Genomic DNA, 23,160 nt, shown 5'->3' with positions numbered 1-23,160 from the left:
GATGATAGTCCAGTGAGGTACAAGGCCAGTTAACCTGAGAGCCACAACCTGGTTTCTCAGACATATCCATGGTTCAGCGTTGGTCAATGGAGCAAATCTGTATTCTTCCAACTGAGGTTGAAAACCCCTAGGTTGTTTCCTGTAGAATGATAGATCTGTGTCCCTTGTGATGGAGCCATGATGTAAAATGGCTGCTGATCTGTTTCTGGTCCTTTTGGATGTGTGAATGTCTTGGCAGAATCTCTGGCTGTCTCTCTCTCAATCTCTGAGTCTCTTTATACAGAGAAATGTAACCTATTTTTAGATTTAACAAGTGCCCTTCAGTCCAGCATCACAGATAAGGGGAAGAATGGTGATGAGATCAAGTAGCATTACTTCATTATTTAATATATTTGCATTGTTTTTCCCTCTCTGCTTTCAAAAAACTGGCTCGATAAAACAAAGCATAATTAGCAGATCAGCAAATGTCACTAGTAATCAAAGACAAGAGCACATTATGTTATATGAAATATCAGCTTACAAGTAGTGATGGGCAAGCACTAAAATGCTCAGGTGCTCTTTGTTTGGGTCGAGCAAATTGGAATGCTCGGTTGCTTGACCCAAGCAATGAGCCCAATATAAGTCTATGGGAAACTTGAACATTTTTACTGCGGCCCCCAGGGGTCTTTAGAGAGACTAGTAATTGAAGAAATCAATGGGAAAATGGGGAAGACCCCTGGAAGCATTTCTGACTCCCAGGTCACTGCTGTGAACAATGTTTGTTTTTTTTTAAATTTAGCGGAGAATGTGTGTCTGTCTGTGGCTGTCTGCATGTGTGTGCTGCTCTCTGCGTGTGTGCTGCTGTCTGCATGTGTGTTTGGGTGTCTGCGTGTGTGTCTGCGTGTGTGTGTGGCTGTGTGCGGTTGTCTGCAACTGTGTGGTAATGCTGCCGCCGGTACTGTCAGTCACAGTGCTGATTCTGCAGCTGACTGTGACCAGCAGCTGTGACCTACTGTAAAAAAGCAGGCTTGGCCCGATGAGACTGCTGCTCTCATCGGGCTATGTCTGGTGTCACATAACAGTGACAACAGGTGCTGCTGATGAGAGCATAGTATCTTCTGCCGGCCCCTATGCTCACAGTTAAAAAACTGTTAAAAAAGTAAAATTACATGCATATTCACATAATACATATACACTCACTGGCCACTTTATTAGGTACACCATGCTAGTAAGGGGTTGGACCCCCTTTTGCCTTCAGAACTGCCTCAATTCTTCGTGGCAGAGATTCAACAAGGTGCTGGAAGCATTCCTCAGAGATTTTGGACCATATTGACATGATGGCATCACACAGTTGGCGCAGATTTGTCGGCTGCACATCCCTGATGCGAATCTCCCGTTCCACCACATCCCAAAGATGCTCTATTGGATTGAGATCTGGTGACTGAGGAGGCCATTTGAGTACAGTAAACTCATTGTCATGTTCAAGAAACCAATCTGAGATGATTCGAGCTTTATGACATGGCGCATTATCCTGCTGAAAGTAGCCATCAGATGTTGGGTACATTGTGGTCATAAAGGGATGGACATGGTCAGCAACAATACTCAGGTAGGCTGTGGCGTTGCAACGATGCTCAATTGGTACCAAGGGGCCCAAAGAGTGCCAAGAAAAAATTCCCCACACCATGACACCACCACCACCAGCCTGAACCGTTGATACAAGGCAGGATGGATCCATGCTTTCATGTTGTTTACGCCAAATTCTGACCCTACCATCCGAATGTCGCAGCAGAAATCGAGACTCATCAGACCAGGCAACGTTTTTCCAATCTTCTACTGTCCAATTTCGATGAGCTTGTGCAAATTTTAGCCTCAGTTTCCTGTTCTTAGCTGAGAGGAGTGGTACCCAGTGTGGTCTTCTGCTGCTGTAGCCCATCTGCCTCAAAGTTCGACGCACTGTGCGTTCAGAGATGCTCTTCTGCCTACCTTGGTTGTAACGGGTGGCAATTTGAGTCACTGTTGCCTTTCTATCAGCTCGAACCAGTATGCCCATTCTCCTCTGACCTCTGGCATCAACAAGGCATTTCCGGCCACAGAACTGCCGCTCACTGGTTTTTTTTTTCTTTTTCGGACCATTCTCTGTAAACCCTAGAGATGGTTGTGCGTGAAAATCCCAGTAGATCAGCAGTTTCTGAAATTCTCAGACCAGCCCTTCTGGCACCAACAATCATGCCACGTTCAAAGGCACTCAAATCACCTTTCTTCCCCATACTGATGCTCGGTTTGAACTGCAGGAGATTGTCTTGACCATGTCTACATGCCTAAATGCACTGAGTTGCCGCCATGTGATTGGCTGATTAGAAATTAAGTCTTAACACACAGTTGGACAGGTGTACCTAATAAAGTGGCCAGTGAGTGTATATTCATACATAATACATACATAGTCACATAAAAATTAAAAAAAACATTACACTCGCCCGATACCAAATCCCTGACACCCTTGTCTCCTAGAAATAGTGTACAATAATAAACCAATATATACTCCCTGTCCCCCATAGTTCAAGGTAATCCAGAGTGTCCCATGGCAGTCTCAAGTGTAGAACATTCACATCGGGAGATATGATTGCTCTACCTGGTCACCGGTGATACACAGACAGGAGATAATCACCCCCGCAGTGTATCAGCTGATTGGCTTCGGTGCTCTCTCTTACGACACCGCTGCATGGGAAAGTTCTCACACAGTGGTACTGCCATAAGTGAGAGCTCATGAACTCCGGTGAACTCTCACGGCAGTGTAGTGATACACTGCAAGAGATATGACCTCCTTTCAGTGTATCACCGTAGGCCAGGTAGAGCGGTCACATCTCCAGATGTGACTTTTCTACATGTGAGATCATCGCTGGACACTCGGTAAATGGACTACATTGGACAGGGAGTATTTATGTTGGTTTATTATTTTATTTTTATTGCAGGAGATCAAGGGAGTCGGGGATTAGGTGATGCAGTAAGTATGGTAAATTAAGATTCAATAAAGGAGTCTGAATATTTCAAATAAAGGGCTTTCTTCTGGCTGTATTATTTATAATATAACTATAGGCTTAGTAATGGATGGGTGTCTTATAGATGCTTCTCCATTATGAAACCGTGGGCCTGATGACACACGACAATACAAAGGTGACATCAACCCCACAAACATTCCCCAACTTGCCACTGCTACAGTTTGACTGGGAAGAGCGAGGCTAAGTGCCAGAATTAGCAAATCTATAAGATGTGCCATTTCTGGGGCAACTGAGAGCTGATGTTTTTAGCCTGAGGGGGCCAATATCCATGGCCCCTTCCCAGGCTATTAATATCAGCCCACAGCTGTCTGCCTAGCCTTTGCTGGTTTGATTTTATAGGGGGACCCCATGTCAATTTTTTCTGGGGTTCCCCTGTAAAATAGCCAGTAAAGGCTAAGCAAACATCTGTGAGCTGATATTAATAGCCTGGAAACCTTTATGGCTATTGGCTCCTTCCATTATTAACTCTTTATGTACCGCTTTATTATTGAGGGTATCAGGCTGACACCTATTCATTACTAAACCTCGGGCTTGGTATTACAAATATATAGCTCTAGCAAAAATTACCAGACCAATGCACAGTTTTATAAAAATCAGCTTCTCTACATGTCTGACAGCCATTCCATTCCAGTCAGTTGAATTCCAACCAGAGTACACCTCATTCTACTTAATGCGTTTCTGATTAGGTGATCACCTGAACCAAATCTTATTTAATGAAGGAAAGTATAAAAAAACCCTGCTGTGGTGTTCACAATCCTATTGCAAAGGGACAAGCTGAAAGGCAAAACAAGTGCTACTAATATCCCAAAGTAATAGGAATGAAAAAATAACTTTTAACCATGCAAAGGAGTTGAAAAGAAAAGTCTTAACTGAGGAAATTCTGGCTTTACTAGCAGAGGGATACAGTGAGCATCATGTTGTCTCCATTCTTACATTTTCTAAGATGGCAGTCCATTACAACAAGGTCAAGCAGCAGATATTGGGGACAACAAATCTTCAGACTGGTAGAGGGCAAAACTACTCTCCATTGACCAGGATAACCATCATCTAAGGCCTGTTTCACACATCCATTTTTTGGCACTCGCCATCCGTTTTTTGCATCCGTTTTTGTGTGAAAAACGGATCCGTTTCTGTTTTACCGCAAACGGATGCAAACGGATCGGTTTTTTTGATGGATCCGTGGTAACCGCTAATGGAAGCCTATGGGACCAAAAGACGGATCCTTCAAAAAATGGCGGATCCGTTTTTAACGGAAAACAACGGATTTGGATGGATTTTAAAAAACGGAAGTGTGATCCAGGCCGGATCACTGGGTGAAGTGCACGGCAAGAACAGTTTGTAACAGGCTCAAGTCATGTAAACCTAGAAAAAAGCCTTTCATCAATGAGAAGCAAAGGAGAGCCAGGCTGAAGTTTGCCAAAGACCATAAGGATTGGGCCATAGATGACTGGAGTAAGTTAATCTTCTCTGATGAGTCTAATTTTCAGCTTTGCCCAACACCTGGTTGTCTAATTGTTAGACAGAGACCTGGAGAGGCGTACAAGCCATAGTGTCTTGCACCCACTATGAAATTTGGTGGCGAATCGGTGATGATCTGGGGATGGCGATCTGTCACAGGACAGTTATGTCCCCCCTGGCACATTGTAATAAAGTAAAAAAAAAATAAAAAAAAAGTGTAAAAATAATTTAAAAAAAAAAAAATCGCTAAATAAATTAAAAAAAAAAAAAAAAAATATTCCCCAATAAATTCATTTTTTGGAAATAAAAAAAAAAACAATAAAAGTACACATATTTGGTATCACCGCATCCGTAACGACCCGCCCTATAAAACTGTCCCAATAGTTAACCCCTTAAGCGAACCCCTTAAAAGATAAAAATAAAAAACGAAGCAAAAAATAATGATTTATTATCATACCGCCGAACAAAAAGTGCAATAACGCGTGATCAAAAAGACGCATATAAATATCCATGGTACCGCTGAAAACGTCATCTTGTCCCGCAAAAAATGAGCAGCCATACAGCATCATCAGCGAAAAAATAAAAAAGTTATAGCTCGCAGAATAAAATGATGCAAAAATAATTATTTTTTATATAAAATTGTTTTCATTGCATAAAAGCGCCAAAACATAAAAAAAAACCTAAATGAGGTATCGCTGTAACCATACTGACCCGAAGAATAAAACCGCCTTATAAATTTTACCGCACCCGGAACGGCGTAAACGCACCACCCAAAAGAAATTCATGAAACGCTGGTTTTTGTTCATTCTGCGTCCCAAAAAACGAAATAAAAAGCGATCAAAAAATGTCACATGCCCGAACATGATACCAATAAAAGCGACAACTCGTCCCGCAAAAAATAAGACCTCACATGACTCGGTGGGTCAAAATATGGAAAAATTATAGCTCTCAATATGTGGTGATGCAAAAACTATTTTTACAATAAAAAGCGTCTTTTAGCGTGCGACAGCTGCCAAACATAAAAACCACCATAAATAGTAAATCAAACCCCCCGTTATCACCCCCTTAGTTAGGGAAAAATAATAAAATTAAATAAATGTATTTATTTATTTCCATTTTCCCATTAGGGTTAGGGCTAGGGCTAGGGTTAGGGTTAGGGCTAGGGCTAGGGTTAGGGCTAGGGTTAGGGCTAGGGTTAGGGCTAGGGTTAGGGCTAGAATTGGGGGTTTCCACTATTTGCGCACATCAGGTTCTCTCCAAACGCAACATGGCATCTGATCTCAATTCCAGCCAATTCTGCATTGAAAAAGTCAAATGGTGCTCCTTCCCTTCCAAGCTCTGCCATGCACCCAAACAGTGTTTTACCCCCTCATATTGGGTATCAGCCTACTCAGGACAATTGGCAAAACAACTTTTGGGGTCCTATTTCTCCTGTTGCCCTTAGGAAAATAAAAATTTTGGGGCAAAAATATCATTTTTGTGGAAAAAATTTTTTTGTTATTTTCACGCCTGGGCGTTATAAACTTCTGTGAAGCACTTGGGGGTTCAAAGTTCTCACCACACATCTAGATAAGTTCCTTGGGGGGTCTAGTTTCCAAAATGGGGTCATTTGTGGGGGGTTTCCACTGTTTTGGTACATCAGGGGCTTTCCAAACGTGACATGGTGTCCGATCTCAATTCCAGCCAAAAAAGTCAAATGGCGCTGCTTGCCTTCCGAGCTCTGCCATGTGCCCAAATAGTCATTTACACCCACATATTGGGTATCAGCGTACTCAGGACAAATTGCACAATAACTTTTAGGGTCCTGTTACCCTTGGGAAAATAAAAATTGGGGGTGAAAAGATCATTTTGTGGAAAAAATATGATTTTTTAATTGTACCGCTGTACATTATAAACTTCTGTGAAGCCCTTGTGGGTTCAAAGTTCTCACCACATATCTAGATAAGTTCCTTAGGGGGTCTAGTTTCAAAAATGGGGTCACTTGTGGGGGGGTTTCCACTGTTTACGTACATCAGGGGCTCTCCAAACGCGACATGGCGTCCGATCAGAATTCCAGCCAATTTTGCATTGAAAAAGTCAAACGGCGCTCCTTCACTTCTGAGCTCTGCCATGCGCCGAAACAGTGGTTCCCCCCCACATATCAGGTATCAGCGTGCTCAGGACAAATTGCACAATAATTTTTGCAGTCCAATTTCTCCTGTTACACTTGGTAAAATAAAACAAATTGAACCTGAAGTAATTTTTTTTGTGAAAAAAAGTTAAATGTTAATTTTTTTTAAATATTCAAAAAATTCCTGTGACGCACCTAAAGGGTTAATAAACTCCTTGAATGTGGTTTTAAGCACCTTAAGGGGTGTAGTTTTTAGAATGGTGTCACTTTTGGGTATTTTCTATCATATAGACCCCTCAAAGTGGCTTCAAATGTGATGTGGTTCGTAAAAATAAAATGGTGTTGCAAAAATGAGAGATCGCTGGTCAACTTTTAACCCTTATATCTTACTAACAAATAAAAATTTTGGTTCCAAAATTGTGCTGATGTAAAGTAAACATGTGGCAAATGTTACTTATTAACTTTTTTGTGTGCCATATCTCTGTGATTTAAGGGCATAAAAATTCAAAGTTGGAAAATTGCGGAATTTTCAAAATTTTCGCCAAATTTCCGTTTTTCTCACAAATAAACGCAAGTTATATGAATGAAATTTTACCACTAACATGAAGTACAATATGTCACGAGAAAACAATGTCAGAATCACCGGGATCCATGAAAGCGTTTCAGAGTTATTACCGCATAAAGGGACAGTGGTCAGAATTGTAAAAATTGGCCCGGTAGTTAACGTGCAAACCACCCTTGGTAGTGAAGGGGTTAAGGGTATGTTCACACTGGATGTTTTTCCTGCGTTTTTTTTCTTAAGTAAAACCTGATTTCTTGGCAGGAAAGAAGTTGTCGCAAAAAAAGCTGGTTTGGGTGAGTTTTTCATTGCGGCTTTGGTGATTTTTTGGACTAACTTGTGTCTCTTTGTGCATGCTATTAAAGTTGAGTTGCTGTCCATGACTTTTCAGCATCAAAAAGGCTGCAAATAATGATTCCTGTATTTATGCAGCGTTTTTTCAACACCCATTCAAGCCAATGGGTGAAAAAATGGTGCAAAAACGCTGAAAGAAGTGACATGCTCTATATCCAAAAAAAAGCAGCAAAGCACAAAAAAAACAATGTGTGTGCATGAGATTATGAAATCTCATAGGCTTTGCTGGTACTGTACAAAGCAGCTGAAAATTAGCATTAAAAAAGCAGCAAAAACACCGAGTGTGAACATACTCTAAAAAGCAGCTGAAAATTAGCATAAAAAAACAGCAAAAATTCGGGTATTATTATTTGCAACACTTTGCTGAAGAAAAGTCATGGTCAGCAACTCAACTTTATTAGCAACAAAGAGACACAAGTTAGTCCAAATATCGCAACGAAGACTACACAAAAAAACTGCACCAAAACCGCAACGAAAAACTCACCAAAACGCATATAAATCTGCTTTTTTGCCGAAGTTTCATTCCTACCATAAAATGAGGTTTTTTTTGCAGTAAAAAACCGCAGCAAAAACGCCCAGTGTGAACTTACCCTTAACAGCAATCTGGTGTCAATAACTTCGCTAAGGCTATGTGCGCATGCTGCAGATTTGCTTGTAAAAATTTATGTGCAGTTTCTGCCTCTCTTGGCAGAAAACGCAGTTGAAATTCCGCGTGGATTTGATGCATTTTTTTATGCGAATATTCATTTGTTTCTTCATGTGGACTTGTATGCGGATTTGTAGGCTAAATAAATATATATTATTTTTTAAAAAATGTGAGGTCGTTTCCTTGTTCTACTCCTTCTTTTTCATTTTCCATTGAAGACTATAAAGACTAAGACTAAAGCAATGTCGAAAGAAAAAATGAACATTTTACTTTTTTCACAAAAAATTTACTTTGGAACCACACTATTTTATTTTCACAAAGGTATCAGGAGAAAGTGGACCACAAAATTTGCTGTGCAATTTCTTCTGAGTACGCCGACACCCTGTATGTGAGGGAAAGCCATTCTTTGAGGTCATGGCAGGGCTCAAAATGGAGGGAGCACCATTTCACTTTTTGAATGCAAAACTGGCTGGAATCAAAGGCGGGAGCCATGTCACGATTGGAGACCCTGATACATGTATGTTGTGGGATTTGCTGGCTCCCCCGTTTCCATGCATCCCTTTGCCATGTGTGCATGTGTATCTGTCCACTGTTTCCCCATGCTTGTCATTTGTAAATTTACTGATAAACTTGTTACTTTTTACCATGGATTCTCATTTCAATCAGCAAATTACTACTTCCATGATTGATTAGACATACATAGCACTAGCTCATACCTAAGGGCTCATACTCTCTCGCATGAAAACCTGGCACTGCCGCCGGTACTGGGACCGGAGCGGGGGCTACATGTATTTCTATGCAGCCACATGCTCCGGTACCAGTGCCGGCGGCAGTGCCAGGTTTTCATGCGAGAGACTTGCACGAGAATCGAGCGAGTCTCTCGCAAGTGAATATAAGTCCTAAAACAACTTTGCTGAATAAGTGATTTTCATGTCTGTGCTAAATGCTACACTAGGTTATCTGCACTTTAAACTGAATCTTTCCCAACAAAGTAATCAAACCTGTCTGGTGAATATTTAAATGAAGGCGCACAGCATTTCATGATAATCTGTTTATTTTTATATAATTTTTTGATGCTTTGCGATTTCAGCAAATTTATTAACCCCGTTCTCTGTACCTTCTTTTCTATATATACTGTATATTTTTTTAGGTATTTTATTGGCCACACCAGTGTCCCCTGTAGGACATTTCGCTTTTTAAGGAGTTTTAAACTTGTTATTCAATAAAGAATATTTTTAATAGATCTCTTCAAATCCTGGCCTCCATTAGTCTAAGCTATGTGTTAAAAAAAATTCTATATACAAAAAAGTTGTACTCTATCGTGCTGAAGCATGTGAATATGAAATTTATGAAATACTAGCTGAAGAGCCCGGCGCTGCCCGGGCATAGTAACTAACTGTGGTTAGTTATAGCAAATTATAATTATCCTCCATCACATAGTCCCGTGCCCATATACCCATCATACATATCCATGATCCCATAGGCCCGTGCCCATATACCCATCATACATATCCTCCATCCCATAGTCGAGTGCCCATATACCCATCACACATCCTCCATCCCATAGTCCTATGCCCATATACCCATCCTTAATCACATAGTCCCATGACCATATACCCATCATACATATTTGCCATCCCATAGTCGAGTGCCCATATACCCATCATACATATCCTCCCTCCCATAGTCCCATGCTCATATACCCATCACACATCCTCCATCCCATATGCCCATGCCCATATACCCCTAATACATATCCTCCATCCCATAGTCCAGTGCTCATATACCATCATACATATCCGCCATCCCATAGTCCCGTGCCCATATACCCGTCATACATATCCTCCATTGCATAGTCCAGTGCCCATATACCCATCACACATCCTCCATCCCATAGTCCCATGCCCATATACCCATCATACATATCCGCCATCCCATAGTCCCATGCCCATATAATCATCATACATATCCGCCATCCGATAGTCCCGTGCCCATATACCCATCATACATATCCTCCATCCCATAGTCCCATGCCCATATACCCATCACACATCCTCCATCCCATAGTCCCATGCCCATATACCCATCATACATATTCGCCAACCCATAGTCGAGTGCCCATATGCCCATCACACATCCTTCATCTCATAGTCAACCATTATGATATCATAATGAGCGGCGGCGGGGCTTGCAACCTATGATATCAGCATCACCATGGCAACCATTGTGACATCATAATGAGGGGTGGGCCTTGATACGCACAAACTTTTTCCCCAGTATGTAGATAGGGGCATTATGACATCATAATGAGGGGCGGGGCAAAATTGTTTGGTGCTGCCCGGGCATAGTAACTAACTGTGGTTAGTTATAACAAATTATAATTATACTCCATCCCATAGTCCCGTGCCCATACACCCATCATACATATCCACCATCCCATAGGCCCGTGCCCATATACCCATCATACATATCCTCCATCCCATAGTCCCATGCCCATATACCCATCATACATATTCTTCATCCCATAGTCCCATGCCCATATACCCATCATACATATTCGCCATCCCATAGTCGAGTGCCCATATACCCCTCACACATCCTTCATCTCATAGTCCCATGCCCATATACCCATCATACATATCCGCCATCCCATAGTCCCGTGCCCATATACCCGTCATACATATCCTCCATCCCATAGTCCAGTGCCCATATACCCATCACACATCCTCCATCCCATAGTCAACCATTATGACATCATAATGAGCGGCGGGGCTTGCAACCTATGATGAGTCAGCGTCGCCATGGCAACCATTATGACATCATAATGAGGGGCGGGGCTTGATACGCACACACTTTTTACCCATTATGTAGATAGGGGCATTATGACATCATAATGAGGGGCGAGGCTTGACACGCACACACTTTTTCCCCATTATGTAGATAGGGGCAAAATTGTTTGGTGAATTTGAATGCGCGGGGTTAAAATTTCACCTCACAACATAGCTTAGGACACTCTCGGGGTCCAGACGTGTGACTGTGCCAAATCTTGTGGTTGTAATCAGCAAGTGCTGTATAACAAATACAGGGTATTTAGTCGATACGTTTTTTTGCAAAAAATGTATACCAAGCCGCTTCACCACGTCACGGTAACCCTTCACAAAGCAGTCCCTATCTAATGTATTTAAAACCTGAACATGTGAACAGTGTCTAAATGGACAGGATACAGATAGGCGCCTCCTAGTATATGGGCTTGTGGTGTAAGACAGCTCATTTATGTGCATGTCACACAGGAGAGGGGTGGGGTCTCCCAAACCATGCTTAGCAAGGAAAAGCGGATTAAAAACATATGTGACATGCACAAGTGTGAACAAGTCAGTAAGACAATGCTCACACCACCCAATGGCTGAAACATAACAAGAGAACACAAAATGACAAATTTGCAAAAATACTCTGCAGTAAAAAACATGACAGTAATCAGCAAGTGCTGTATAACAAATACAGCGTATTTAGTTGATACGTTTTTTGCAAAAAACGTAATCCAAGACGCTTCACCATGTCACGGTAACCCTTCACGAAGCAGTCCCTATCTAATGTATTTAAAACCTGAACATGTGAACAGTGTCTAAATGGACAGGATACAGATAGGCGCCTCCTAGTATATGGGCTTGTGGTGTAAGACAGCTCATTTATGTGCATGTCACACAGGAGAGGGGTGGGGTCTCCCAAACCATGCTTAGCAAGGAAAAGCGGATTAAAAACATATGTGACATGTCAGTAAGACAATGCTCACACCACCCAATGGCTGAAACATAACAAGAGAACACAAAATGACAAATTTGCAAAAATACTCTGCAGTAAAAAACATGACAGTAATCAGCAAGTGCTGTATAACAAATACAGCGTATTTAGTTGATACGTTTTTTTCAAAAAACGTAAACCAAGACGCTTCACCATGTCACGGTAACCCTTCACGAAGCAGTCCCTATCTAATGTATTTAAAACCTGAACATGTGAACAGTGTCTAAATGAACAGGATACAGACAGGCGCCCCCCAGTATGGGCTTGTGGTGTAAGACAGCTCATTTATGTGCATGTCACACAGGAGAGGGGTGGGGTCTCCCAAACCATGCTTAGCAAGGAAAAACTGATTAAAAACATATGTGACATGCACAAGTGTGAACAAGTCAGTAAGACAATGCTCACACCACCCAATGGCTGAAACACAAGAGAACACAAAATGACAAATTTGCAAAAATACTCTGCAGTAAAAAACATGACAGTAATCAGCAAGTGCTGTATAACAAATACAGGGTATTTAGTCGATACGTTTTTTGCAAAAAATGTTTACCAAGCCGCTTCTCCACGTCACGGTAACCCTTCACGAAGCAGTCCCTATCTAATGTATTTAAAACCTGAACATGTGAACAGTGTCTAAATGAACAGGATACAGACAGGCGCCTCCTAGTATATGGGCTTGTGGTGTAAGACAGCTCATTTATGTGCATGTCACACAGGAGAGGGGTGTTGTTTTTCCTTGCTAAGCATGGTTTGGGAGTCCCTACCCCTCTCCTGTGTGACATGACCCCCCACAGCGCCGCAGGATGCAGGGGCAAGCGCAGCTGCAGCTCCAATGGCACCACAGAATCCAGCAGCAAGCGCTGCCTCCAGAGCACTGCAAGAATCAGCACCCACCGCATCAGTCCCCATAATGCCGCTGTCCATGCCCTATATTCCGGAAGCAGCCTGGTTACCGCAGTACTCAGGGGAATCACATACCCTGAGTGAATTCAAAGAGAGACTGTGCAATTTGTTTGAGGTGTATCCTCTGTCTGAAAACCAAAAAGTGAACATCCTTATTGGGCAGCTAACTGGTGCAGTGCAAAGGGAAGTAAAAGTCTGGCAGGACACTGGTCACCAAAGTGGCATTACCTTCCTCCTAGGGAGTGTGATGTCATGCTTGGAAGCAATGAAGGATCTCTCTGTCAGTTAATCACAACACACAACACAGTTTCCACTCCAGGCCAGCAGAGGGAGCTCTGAACCCAAAACTAGGGGGAAAAGCTGCTCTCTGGTGGCCGGGAAGGGGAAATTAGGAGTTCGTGTGAGGAGGGCAACATTTGTGGACGTAAGGAGAGGAGCTGGAAGATTGAGCAAAGTTCAGAGCTCACTTCTAGCTATAGCGCATGATCTGGAGCCTGGTCTCCAAGGTTGTATGGATACTGATGTTCCTGCAGCAGAAACCGGAGGAATAGGAAGCTGTAAATGCTCGGTTCCCACATAAGACTCGGAGGCACAACAGCAACGTGTGAGCCAGAAGACATAAAGTAGAAGGCTACAGCTGTCTGCCATACGAGAGAGTTCTAAAAGAGAACAAGAAGTAGGAACTTCAGTGTAACACAGTACAGCATGTACCTCAAATAAGCGCTAGAAAGGAGACGACACAACCCATCTGATAGATTCCTAAGTTGCTTCCAGGCCGGCCAGCCTCTGTCCCATCTGTAATCTGGAATTATGGACCGCATTTACCAAGCAAAGTAAAGGTAAAAGAAACTGCACCCTATTGTGTCCTTGCCTTCTTCCTGCAAACTCTCCAGCACTGCTACATCTCTGTGCCAGACACTACACCCTCTTCCTCAACACCTATCCTCTTCATCTACTCTGCCCTGGGACTGCAGCCCTACCTGTGGAGGGCTGCAACATCATTGCTGCACCACACCATCAGTCCCAGAGGATCTGTTCATAGCGTCGGCTTAACCCCTTTATTGCCGAGCACCACAGGTGGCGTCACGTATCATCCACACATAAACTTTAACCAGCCACGCTTTAACCCCTTTTACATGGACGCCCAGGGCCACGGACCGGGTCACCGCTACTGTGACACTTCCCTCTGCGATACCGGCCCGGTACAGAGTACCCCACAGCCCTGGGAGGGTGATTCACTGCTGTAATTAAAAAACACCATATTTTGAAGGACAGAGGGTTCGGTCAGAGAGCTAACAAGAAATAACGAAAGACTGACTAGCACATCTAAGCTAGTGTGAATAGGTGCAAACTAGGAGCAGCCACCGCCACATAAAATATACAAAAAAAGCTGCACTCTATCATGCTAAAGCATGTCAATGTGAAATATATGAAATATGAATAGCAATATTGCTTCTGAATACTCTGAAAAAATGAGACACTTGGCACATAATTTGGCCAATTCATGAATGCCCATTGACCAACGTCAAGGTGTTCTCAAAACTGATGGGTCCTTACGTATCTAATGTGAATACCTCTCGTAGGCTAGTTTCACACTAGCGTTTTGGCCCGCAGCACACGGCCGCCACTATGCCCCGCCCCCTGCTCGCCCCCTCCGTTCATCTCCTAGTGTCGCACATCGCTGCATGCGATCTGCACACCCTATCTTTAGCATAGGGTGCGCAGACCGTGCGCTGGCCATGTGCTAATAGGATTTTGCATGCGCTGTGCCCTTTTGATGGTGCTCCGAGCGCACCAAAATCACCATGTTGCATCGGCGCACCGTCAAAAGGGCGCAGCGCACGCAAAATCCTACTATGGCAAAGATAGGGTGTGCAGATCGCATGCAGCGATGTGCGACACTAAGAGGAGATGACCGGAGGGGGCGGGCAGGGCTTAGGCTGGTTTCACACTTGCATTTTTTTGCGCTTTTTTTGCTCAAAAAAACGCATGCATTTTTTTTCGTATTTTTTACATGGGTGCGCATACACATGCGTTTGTACGCGTTTGTATACGCATGCGTTTTATTGCAGTGTGCGCTCTGTTGCATTTTCTGAGCGTCCGACTTGCCCCCAAAAAACGCATGCGCACTCAATGCGTTTTTTTCACCCAACCACCCATTAAAGTCTATGGGTGCGTTGACGTGCACATGGTAATGCGCACATCAGCGCAAAAAAAGCATGCGTATTTTAAAAAAAAAAACACGCACAAAAACGCATGATGCGTCTTTTATGTGCGCTTGCACTGCGCAAGGTGCGCAGCGCAAAAAAACGCAAGTGTGAAAGTTGCCTTAGCGTCGGCCGTGCGCTGCGGGCCAAAACGCTAGTGTGAAACTAGCTTTAGGCTGAAGTCTTAAAAATAATACTGCACCCAGCTGCATGTTTTTGTGTCTAATTTACTCTGTTTAAAAATAAAATGCTTTGCTTGCCTCTATGTAAATTTGGGGCGTATAGAGGCATTATGGAGCTCCAAAGAAGTCTATAGATGACTTGTTGAGGCTTTCTACTTGGGGAATTATGAAGCCTTGATCATATCAGTGTGGCCATCTGGCAAATGCCAGAAGGGCCTTTCTGAACATGGGCCACCTTGTCTGCTACATTGTTAACAGAATCGATGTTCTCAATACACCCATACTGTTAAGAGTTGTGATGGAGCACAAAGTCGCTTGCTCCATCAATTTCCCCAGCAAGCCATGGGTATCATTTGAAATATTGGTCTTGTAGTAAATTTTGCTTTCTTTCATCCAGGGTAATAGTAGTAATATATCCCATCTGGTGCCTGGGGATGGGGCAGCATGGGCCTGTGTGATTTCAAATGCCAGGGCTGAATTTCAGCCCCAGTCCATACCTGGTGGAGAGCCACAGAGGAGATGCCAGATGATTCTGAGGGTCAGCTGGGACATGTTTTACCACAGGCAGCAGATGGTAATGTCACAGTAGCTGCAATGGGTCCTAAATACTTCCCTCAAGTTCAAAACAATTGCCAGTAGCAGGAGGTGACACTTATGGAAATAGTATAGGGCCCACTTGGGGCGTTCCTACAGAGGTAATGTCTGGGTGAAGGTGTTGGAACTTCCGTGATGTTAATGTGATTGGAAGCAACCAGACACATTTGTGAACTTGCAAACATAACACTTCTTTACTGAATGAAATAACAGGTCATTAGATGTAGTTCACACAATAGGATACATTCTTTGTTTTGTGTATGAGAGAAGGTTTCATCTCCTTTTGGCTACTTTCACACATCAGGTTTTCGCCGTCAGGCGCGTTCCGGCGTCGTGCCGGAGCGCCGGATCCGGCAAATGTTTTGTAGAACCTGATGTGACGGATCCGGTTTTCTACCGGATCCGTCTTGCGCATGACAGCCAAAACCGGATCCGTCTCATCCGGTTTTCGATCCATTTTTTGACGGATTACGCCGGATCCGGTTTTTAAAATTGACCCTTGTGGCCTTCCGAACGGGATTGGCTACTGAAAAACTATATATACCATGTTCCTACAGCCCTTCTTTGACAGGTTGTAGAGGAGAAAGTGCAGGTTGGAGAGAAGAGCAAGTGACTAGCGAAGATGGATGTTGTGATTGGAAATATTTTGAAGAATTTGGCGGATTTTACAGCGGAGGCGAAATGTTTGAGGGTGATTGTTCTGGAGAAGGAGAGAGCGAGACAGCAGCGTATCAGGCATCGTAGACGACGTTTGTGGATCCACCCCATCACAGCCAAGAGAATGACGCGTGGTGTCTATTCTACACTCTGCATGGACCTTAGACGAAACCCGGAGAAATTTTTTGGATATGTTCGGATGAAAATGGAGAATTTTGATTACTTGGTGGAGCGCATTGCACACCTCATAAGAAAATCGGACACCTATTGCCGCTTCTCTGTATCACCCGCAGAGTGTCTGATGGTGACTTTATGGTAAGCCACATTTATTGGATATGCTTGCTTCAGAGCACACTTTCACTGCAATCTTGTTGGTGGTAGTTTGTATCTCCAAGTGTTATAGCTGAGTTTTGGTATGTAATGCTGTTATTTTAAACTAATTGATTGTTTTTTTAATTCCCCACAGATTTCTTGCAACTGGAGAATCCCTTTTGTCACTGCATTTCCAGTACAGACTCGGGATTTCCACCATATCTGGAATAGTGAAGCACACATGCCGTGCACTGTGGGACTCCTTAGCTGAAGAGTTTTTACTAGGGCCCACAACAGAGAGGTGGATTGAAATTTCTGAAAAGTTTCTACAGATATGTCAGTTTCCGAACTGCTTGGGCGCTGTGGACGGGAAACATATCCGCATTGTAAAGCCAGCTGGATCGGGATCGGAATATTTCAATTACAAGAAATATTTTTCAATTGTCCTCATGGCCATCGCTGACGCGGAATACAAATTTATTGCTGTTGATATTGGGGCCTATGTTCGCTCAAATGACTCTCAAGTTTTCAAACTGTCTGCCATGGGGCGTAAACTGTATGGAAACACCTTCCAGTTCCCATCCCCTAGACCGCTGCCGCAAACATCTGGTCCACCTATGCCATTTGTTTGTGTAGGGGATGAAGCCTTCCAGCTGTCAGAACACCTTTTGAAACAGTACGGTAGCAGAGGATTGTCAAGAACAAAATGCATTTTTAATTACCGCCTCACAAGAGCAAGAAGAATGGTTGAATGTACCTTTGGTATTCTGACAGCCAAATGGCGGGTCCTATTGACTGCGATCAACCTCAAGACAGAAACTGTGGACGAAGTGATCAAAGCTTGCGTGGTACTCCACAATTTTGTTATCTGCAAGGAACCCATTTCCAATGAGGACACCTCTGAAGAAACCACCTTGCAAGATTACCAGAACATTACCACTAGAAGTTCTGTGACGGTTTCAGTAATGAGGGACAATTTTGCACAATACTTTATGTCGCCTCAAGGCAGAATAGACTGGCAGGATGACAGAGTGTGAAAAGATTTGTGCCCTAACCAAACTTGTGTACCTTCTGTACCAACAGTATATACCTTTGCCAACCAAAGTTGGCTATCTTGTCCTGGTTTAACTATTTTTATATTTAAGCCACAGGTTGTGTTTTATGCAAAGTATTTCACCTTTTAACAAAAGTTGTGTACATTGTTAGGAAATCACCAACAAGATACACAACTTTTTTGGTGAAATAGTTTGCTTCAAACACAACCAGGAACACAACTGTGGCAAAAAGGTAAAATTTATTTACCTTTTACCTACAGTTATATACCTGGTTTTGAGAACCTTTTTACCTTTTAAATACCCTGTATTTAACCTTTTTTTTACCATATTTCGCCGCAGAAAGAAATGACAGACAACCAGTGTAAAACAATAATTAAACTTTTATTGAAAATTTTTTTTTTTAGAATACTTTTATCATGGTGGGGAAGGAACAGTTATAAGTTGAAGGTGTGGAAAAAGCTAGAGAATGGGTGGACATGTGGGAGGCAGAAGAGGTGATGGGTGATGGAGTGGAGGGTTGGGCAGGGACTGTAGGAGCAGATGATGTGGATGGAAAGTGGTATGGGGAAGGAGTTTGGTACGGGGAAGGAGTTTGGTATGGGGCAGGTTGCTGGAAGTGGGGAGATGAGATGTCTGGTATTGGGGAGGTTGCTGGTACTGGGGAGGTTGCTGGTACTGGGGAGGTGGCTGGTATGTAATAGGAGGGGGAGAATGGAAAGTGGCTGGAGGGGTGTAGGTGGAGGAACTACTGGGGTGGGAGGAGGAGGTTGGGAGGTAACGTGCTGGAGAGCACCGTGGCACGAATGCATTACATGCATCTGCTGGCTAGGAGAGAGCGTTTCCATGCACTCCACAACAGACCTGAAAAAGGTGTGGTTTGGTGAAGATCTTGCTTCTGAATGCATGGTTTGCAGGAGTGTCTTCACCTCCAGAATGCTGGAGTTGATCTGCTGAAAGCCTGTGGAGATTTGCTCTGACAAGACTTTTAGACAGTTCTGGAAAGATGCATTCAGATGCAAGAACTCTGGCGCATAAGTCTTTTCCTGACCCCTCTGCCGCTGCCGCCCAGTACCCGCAGGTGTACTAGAGGTGGCAGGGGCAGAATGGTGGGGTAAAGGGAAAGCGATCTCCTCACCAGCAGCTCCATGTAATGTTGTCAGCCACGATGCTCCTGCGCTGGTGGATGGGACAGATGGGACTAATGGGTGGGAAGGCTGGGAAGGTGCAGATGTACCGGGGCAGTCAAAGTGTCCCTCGGTGCCGGTCTCCTCAGGGATCGCCTCAGAAGGGTCCAACCGTGCAGACTCCCGAGTGCTGCTCACCGTGCTGTGGAATAAAGAGAAAAAAAAACAATTAAAATAGTGACATGGCATGGCCCTGGCTGAAAAATTTTTTTTACATCTAAACATTTTTTTTTTACTTGTGGTGTGTAATATTTACCTTCTGGTGACCATTGTATCCCGGAGGAACGACAGGGCTCGTGCGTACTTGTACTTGCTCCTGCATCCTCCAGATCCACTCGGGGCCCGCATCTCTTTATTGAACTCCTTCTTGAAACGATCCCTCACAGACCGCCACCGCTTCACAATTCTCTCCCCTGAAACGAGAAAGGACAAAGTAGTTAGTATACAACATCAGTGTTTCCCAAACTCCAGTCCTCATGGTCCCCAGGGGTCATGTTTTCAGGATTTCCATAGTAAATAGAAATCCTGAACACATGATCCGTGGGGACCATGAGGACTGGAGTTCGGGAAACACTGGCTTACATCAAGCAACCGGTACTGTATATACTTACGCTCTTTAATGTGGGCCCGAGCATCAAGGTCATCCCAGCGGTCCACAAGGAGTGAACAGATTTCCTCCCAGAGCCGTCGGGTAACTATCAGGTCAGCATGGCGGCGGTCAGCCATATTCCATAGCGGCTCCCTTTCTCTGACGAGATCGATGAGGTGGTCCACATCTATTCCTCCATCCTCACCGTCAGAGTCGGGAGCATGCTGTGAAGGCTGTTAAAGTAAAAGAGAAAAATAGCAAAATTAGGCACCACACTTTAAGACATGAAATAAAAAGTGTACCAAAATTTAACTTAAATATTATACTTACACGCTGGTGACCGCCGAGTTGCTGTCGCCGACGACCCTGGGAGGCACTGCGAGGACCTCTTGGCCAAGCACCAGATTGGGAAGACTAGAGAAGAAAAGAAAAAAATTTATGTGTTTGGATGTTGGCATATTTGTTTGCTGTGTGATGTCTGCGGTACATTGTTTTCTATGTGTTGTGTATAGTGTGATGTTGTGTTTCTGCGTTTGATGAAAAAAACTTACCAATTGTGAGCCCACTCCAGGTGTCTGTCCACCCCTTCCTTCTTCTTCTGGGAGGTCCTCTTCAGCTTGTGATTCCTGTTTTGAAATAAAAGCCAACGAATAGACATATATTACAGAGATGATGGATTTTGGAAATAAAAACTTACCGTCAAACACTGACGATGCGAGGGAGGGCTCCCAGAAGAAGATGTGGTGTCCTCCTGCTGGCCAGACTCCATGCCTGTGGGTGGTGCTGCTGCTGCTGCTGCCAGTGCTGCTGCTGCTGCATCTCTTGGGCGGCTGTTGAATAAAGAGAAACAAAGGGCCAATGAATATCTTGATATTCCATGGCCCTAGTTTTGAGGAATGGGGGATTTGATAATTACCGTCTCTCATCTGCTGGTGGACCCCCTCCTGTTGTTCAGCATGTTCGTTTTGCTCCATTTGGGGTGGTGGTGCTGCTGATGGTGCTGGAGTGGTCTCCTGCCTTCTCCTGTGCCTGGTTCCTGTCTTGGGTGGCATGTTGGGTGTGGCTGAGGGTCCCACTGTCATGGTTTTATATGTGTGCTGTGGGCAGAGCTACTGAGCATGCTCAGACCCAAAAAAACGGATTCGGCACATTGCGGCGCTCATAGACTTTCATTGTGTGAAAAAGCCGGACGCGCCGGATCCGGTGGGTCCGGCTTTTTCGCCGGAGACAAAAAACGTTACGGGTTGTCGTTTTTTCCAGACGCCAGATTGCGACACATTGCCGGATCCGGCGAAAACCGGACGAAATGCATGGCCATCCGGCGCGATCCGGCGCAAATGCAAGTCAATGGGGGGGAAACCGGATCGGGCATTGCATTTCGCCGGATCCGGTTTTTGTCAAAAGAGCCAGATTGCGCCTGACGGCGAAAACCTGATGTGTGAAAGAGGCCTTTGAAGAAACAGGTTTAGGGCCTCTCAGGGTGACTGGAGCACAGTTTTCTTCACTTGCAAGTGGAGGAATTGTTCTAGGAAGCACAATCCAGGTAACACTTTGCTAATAGAGGGACTTTCATGGGTTGGCTTCCCGTGGAGACACACTAGTAGAATGGATCTACTCATTGTTTTCGGCACTACTGTGCTGTTCAGTATTGCATGGGGAAAAGCAGACAATGTGTGGTGTGGAATTCATGTTGAACTGTTTCCTGCCCTTGTTCAGCCTCATCTCTCCTGACTGCATGAAACATCCCATTTCTAGTGGTGGTGACTATGCAAAAAAGATGTCCCATCAGCATGGATTAGAATAGAACTTCAGGGAGTAGTGCTGCTTCGTTCCACTGCTTTGACTAGACAGGACTGAACTGGTTTGTACCAGGTCACAGGAAGAGTGTGCACTGAGTGGGGAGATTCCTCCCAGCAGTTCTATGGCAGCTTGTTGTGGGAAAATTGACTAACGAACTTTCATACGCAAACATTTGCCAGTACAATGCACATGTTTCAGTCCTCAGTGAAGTCACATTACAACATCTCATAACTCACAGAGCCTAAAGTTATTCTGGCACACTGGTAAAGATCTACTGCCACTCGACAAGTGTTTCACCCAGCATGTGATGTTCCTATAATTCCACTCTTGTTTTTATAGGTATAGCCGGTGATTGGAAGAACCAATTTACAGTGGCTCAAAGTGAATATTTCGATAAAATCTATGAAGAAAAAATGAAGGATGTCAATGAGAAATTTTTCTTTGAGGAATCTTCATAAAGTCATCACCTCATTCCCTATATAAAGCAAGAAGTGTTTGGAGGATTGATTGATATGGCTTACTCAGGGTTATCAATGTCCATAAAGTCACAGTCTATAAAAATAATTGGCAATTGTATTAACCAATAAATGTATCTGGGGTTTTTCTTTAGTTGCCTGGAGGTGATTTGTGGATTTATCCTGTTTGCTATTATTGCCCTGATGTGATGACATTTAGGCTGAGTGCAGACGGAGTTTTTTGCCCTGCGGATTTTTCCGTGCAGAATGGAAGAAATCCGCAGGTCAAATGACCTGCATTTATCCTGCGGATTTCTTCCATTTTTCCTGCGGTTTCCTTGCGGTTTTCCACTGCGGACTCCCCCCTGCGGATTTGGAGACAGGGGAGGTGGAAAACCACACAAAACAAGTGACATGCTGCGGATTTTGTACCGCAGGAAAACCGCGCGGAAAAATCCGCAGCGTCTGCACAGCGTTTTTTTTTTTCATTGATTTTAAGGCTACTGTACATCACAATGCGGATATGCAATGTTTCTGCGCGGTAAAATCCGCTGCGGATCCGCTGCAAATCTGCATCGTGTGCACATGGCCTTACCACTTAGTCTTCAGGTTTCTAAATATAACTAAAAGCCATTATGGGGAAAATTGGCCAAAAAATAAATAAAAAGGAAGGTTGATTTTCCTTGCTGTGCTTTTAATTGTCATATGACATAAAATAAATAAAAGGCTTTAGCTTTCTTTTAATTAAATGGAAAATGTTTTACAGAATAAAACAGTTGATGACATAGATGGGAACTTTTAATGTTTATTTTCTCTGTTTTTTTTCATGTAATGCAAATACAACAGTGATGGCACATGATTGATCTGTGCATACAATAACAAAGTCCGATCCGGCAGTCATGTGTTATTTCATTATATAGCCCGTCTATAGTATAATATCAAATTGGATCAGATTGAAGGAGGTAACTCGTGGTTCTCAGAATCCCACCGCATACAGGTTTGTGTATAATCTATAAATAAAAAGAATTAGCAAAAGAAAGTCACTAAACCTGATGTCACGGAATCTATCAGATTTATGGAGGAAAGCACTCCGGTGAAAATGTCTAGTGAACACGTGGATCAATCATAGACAGCAATGTATTTTCCTGGCATTGAACAAGGATTATAATTAGCAGTGGCTTTTTATTAGCACAAATTACACCCACATATCTCCTCTCTGGTGACGCATAACAAGACTGGACTTCAAAAGAACCATAGGATGT

The 23,160-nt window shown here is 43.6% G+C and overlaps 1 protein-coding gene across 2 annotated transcripts in view; it reads left to right on the top strand.

The window, feature by feature from the left end:
* The window catches only part of LOC141085649 (sulfotransferase 2B1-like), a 201,801-nt gene extending 179,116 nt beyond the window's left edge, over window positions 1-22,685 (top strand). For both annotated transcript variants that reach the window (XM_073571195.1, XM_073571194.1), the window contains one exon: window positions 21,783-22,685. In XM_073571195.1, the coding sequence (XP_073427296.1) occupies window positions 21,783-21,901 (119 nt within the window). In that variant the 3' untranslated portion in view covers window positions 21,902-22,685. The remainder of the gene's footprint in view (window positions 1-21,782) is intronic.
* The last annotated feature ends 475 nt before the right edge of the window (window positions 22,686-23,160 follow it).

Source organism: Dendrobates tinctorius, unplaced genomic scaffold (genome assembly GCF_039654945.1).
Source record: "Dendrobates tinctorius isolate UK_male_01 unplaced genomic scaffold, ASM3965494v1 ptg000028l, whole genome shotgun sequence".
Classification (NCBI taxonomy): Eukaryota; Metazoa; Chordata; class Amphibia; order Anura; family Dendrobatidae; genus Dendrobates; species Dendrobates tinctorius.
This window is presented reverse-complemented; position numbering and strand designations above follow the sequence as displayed.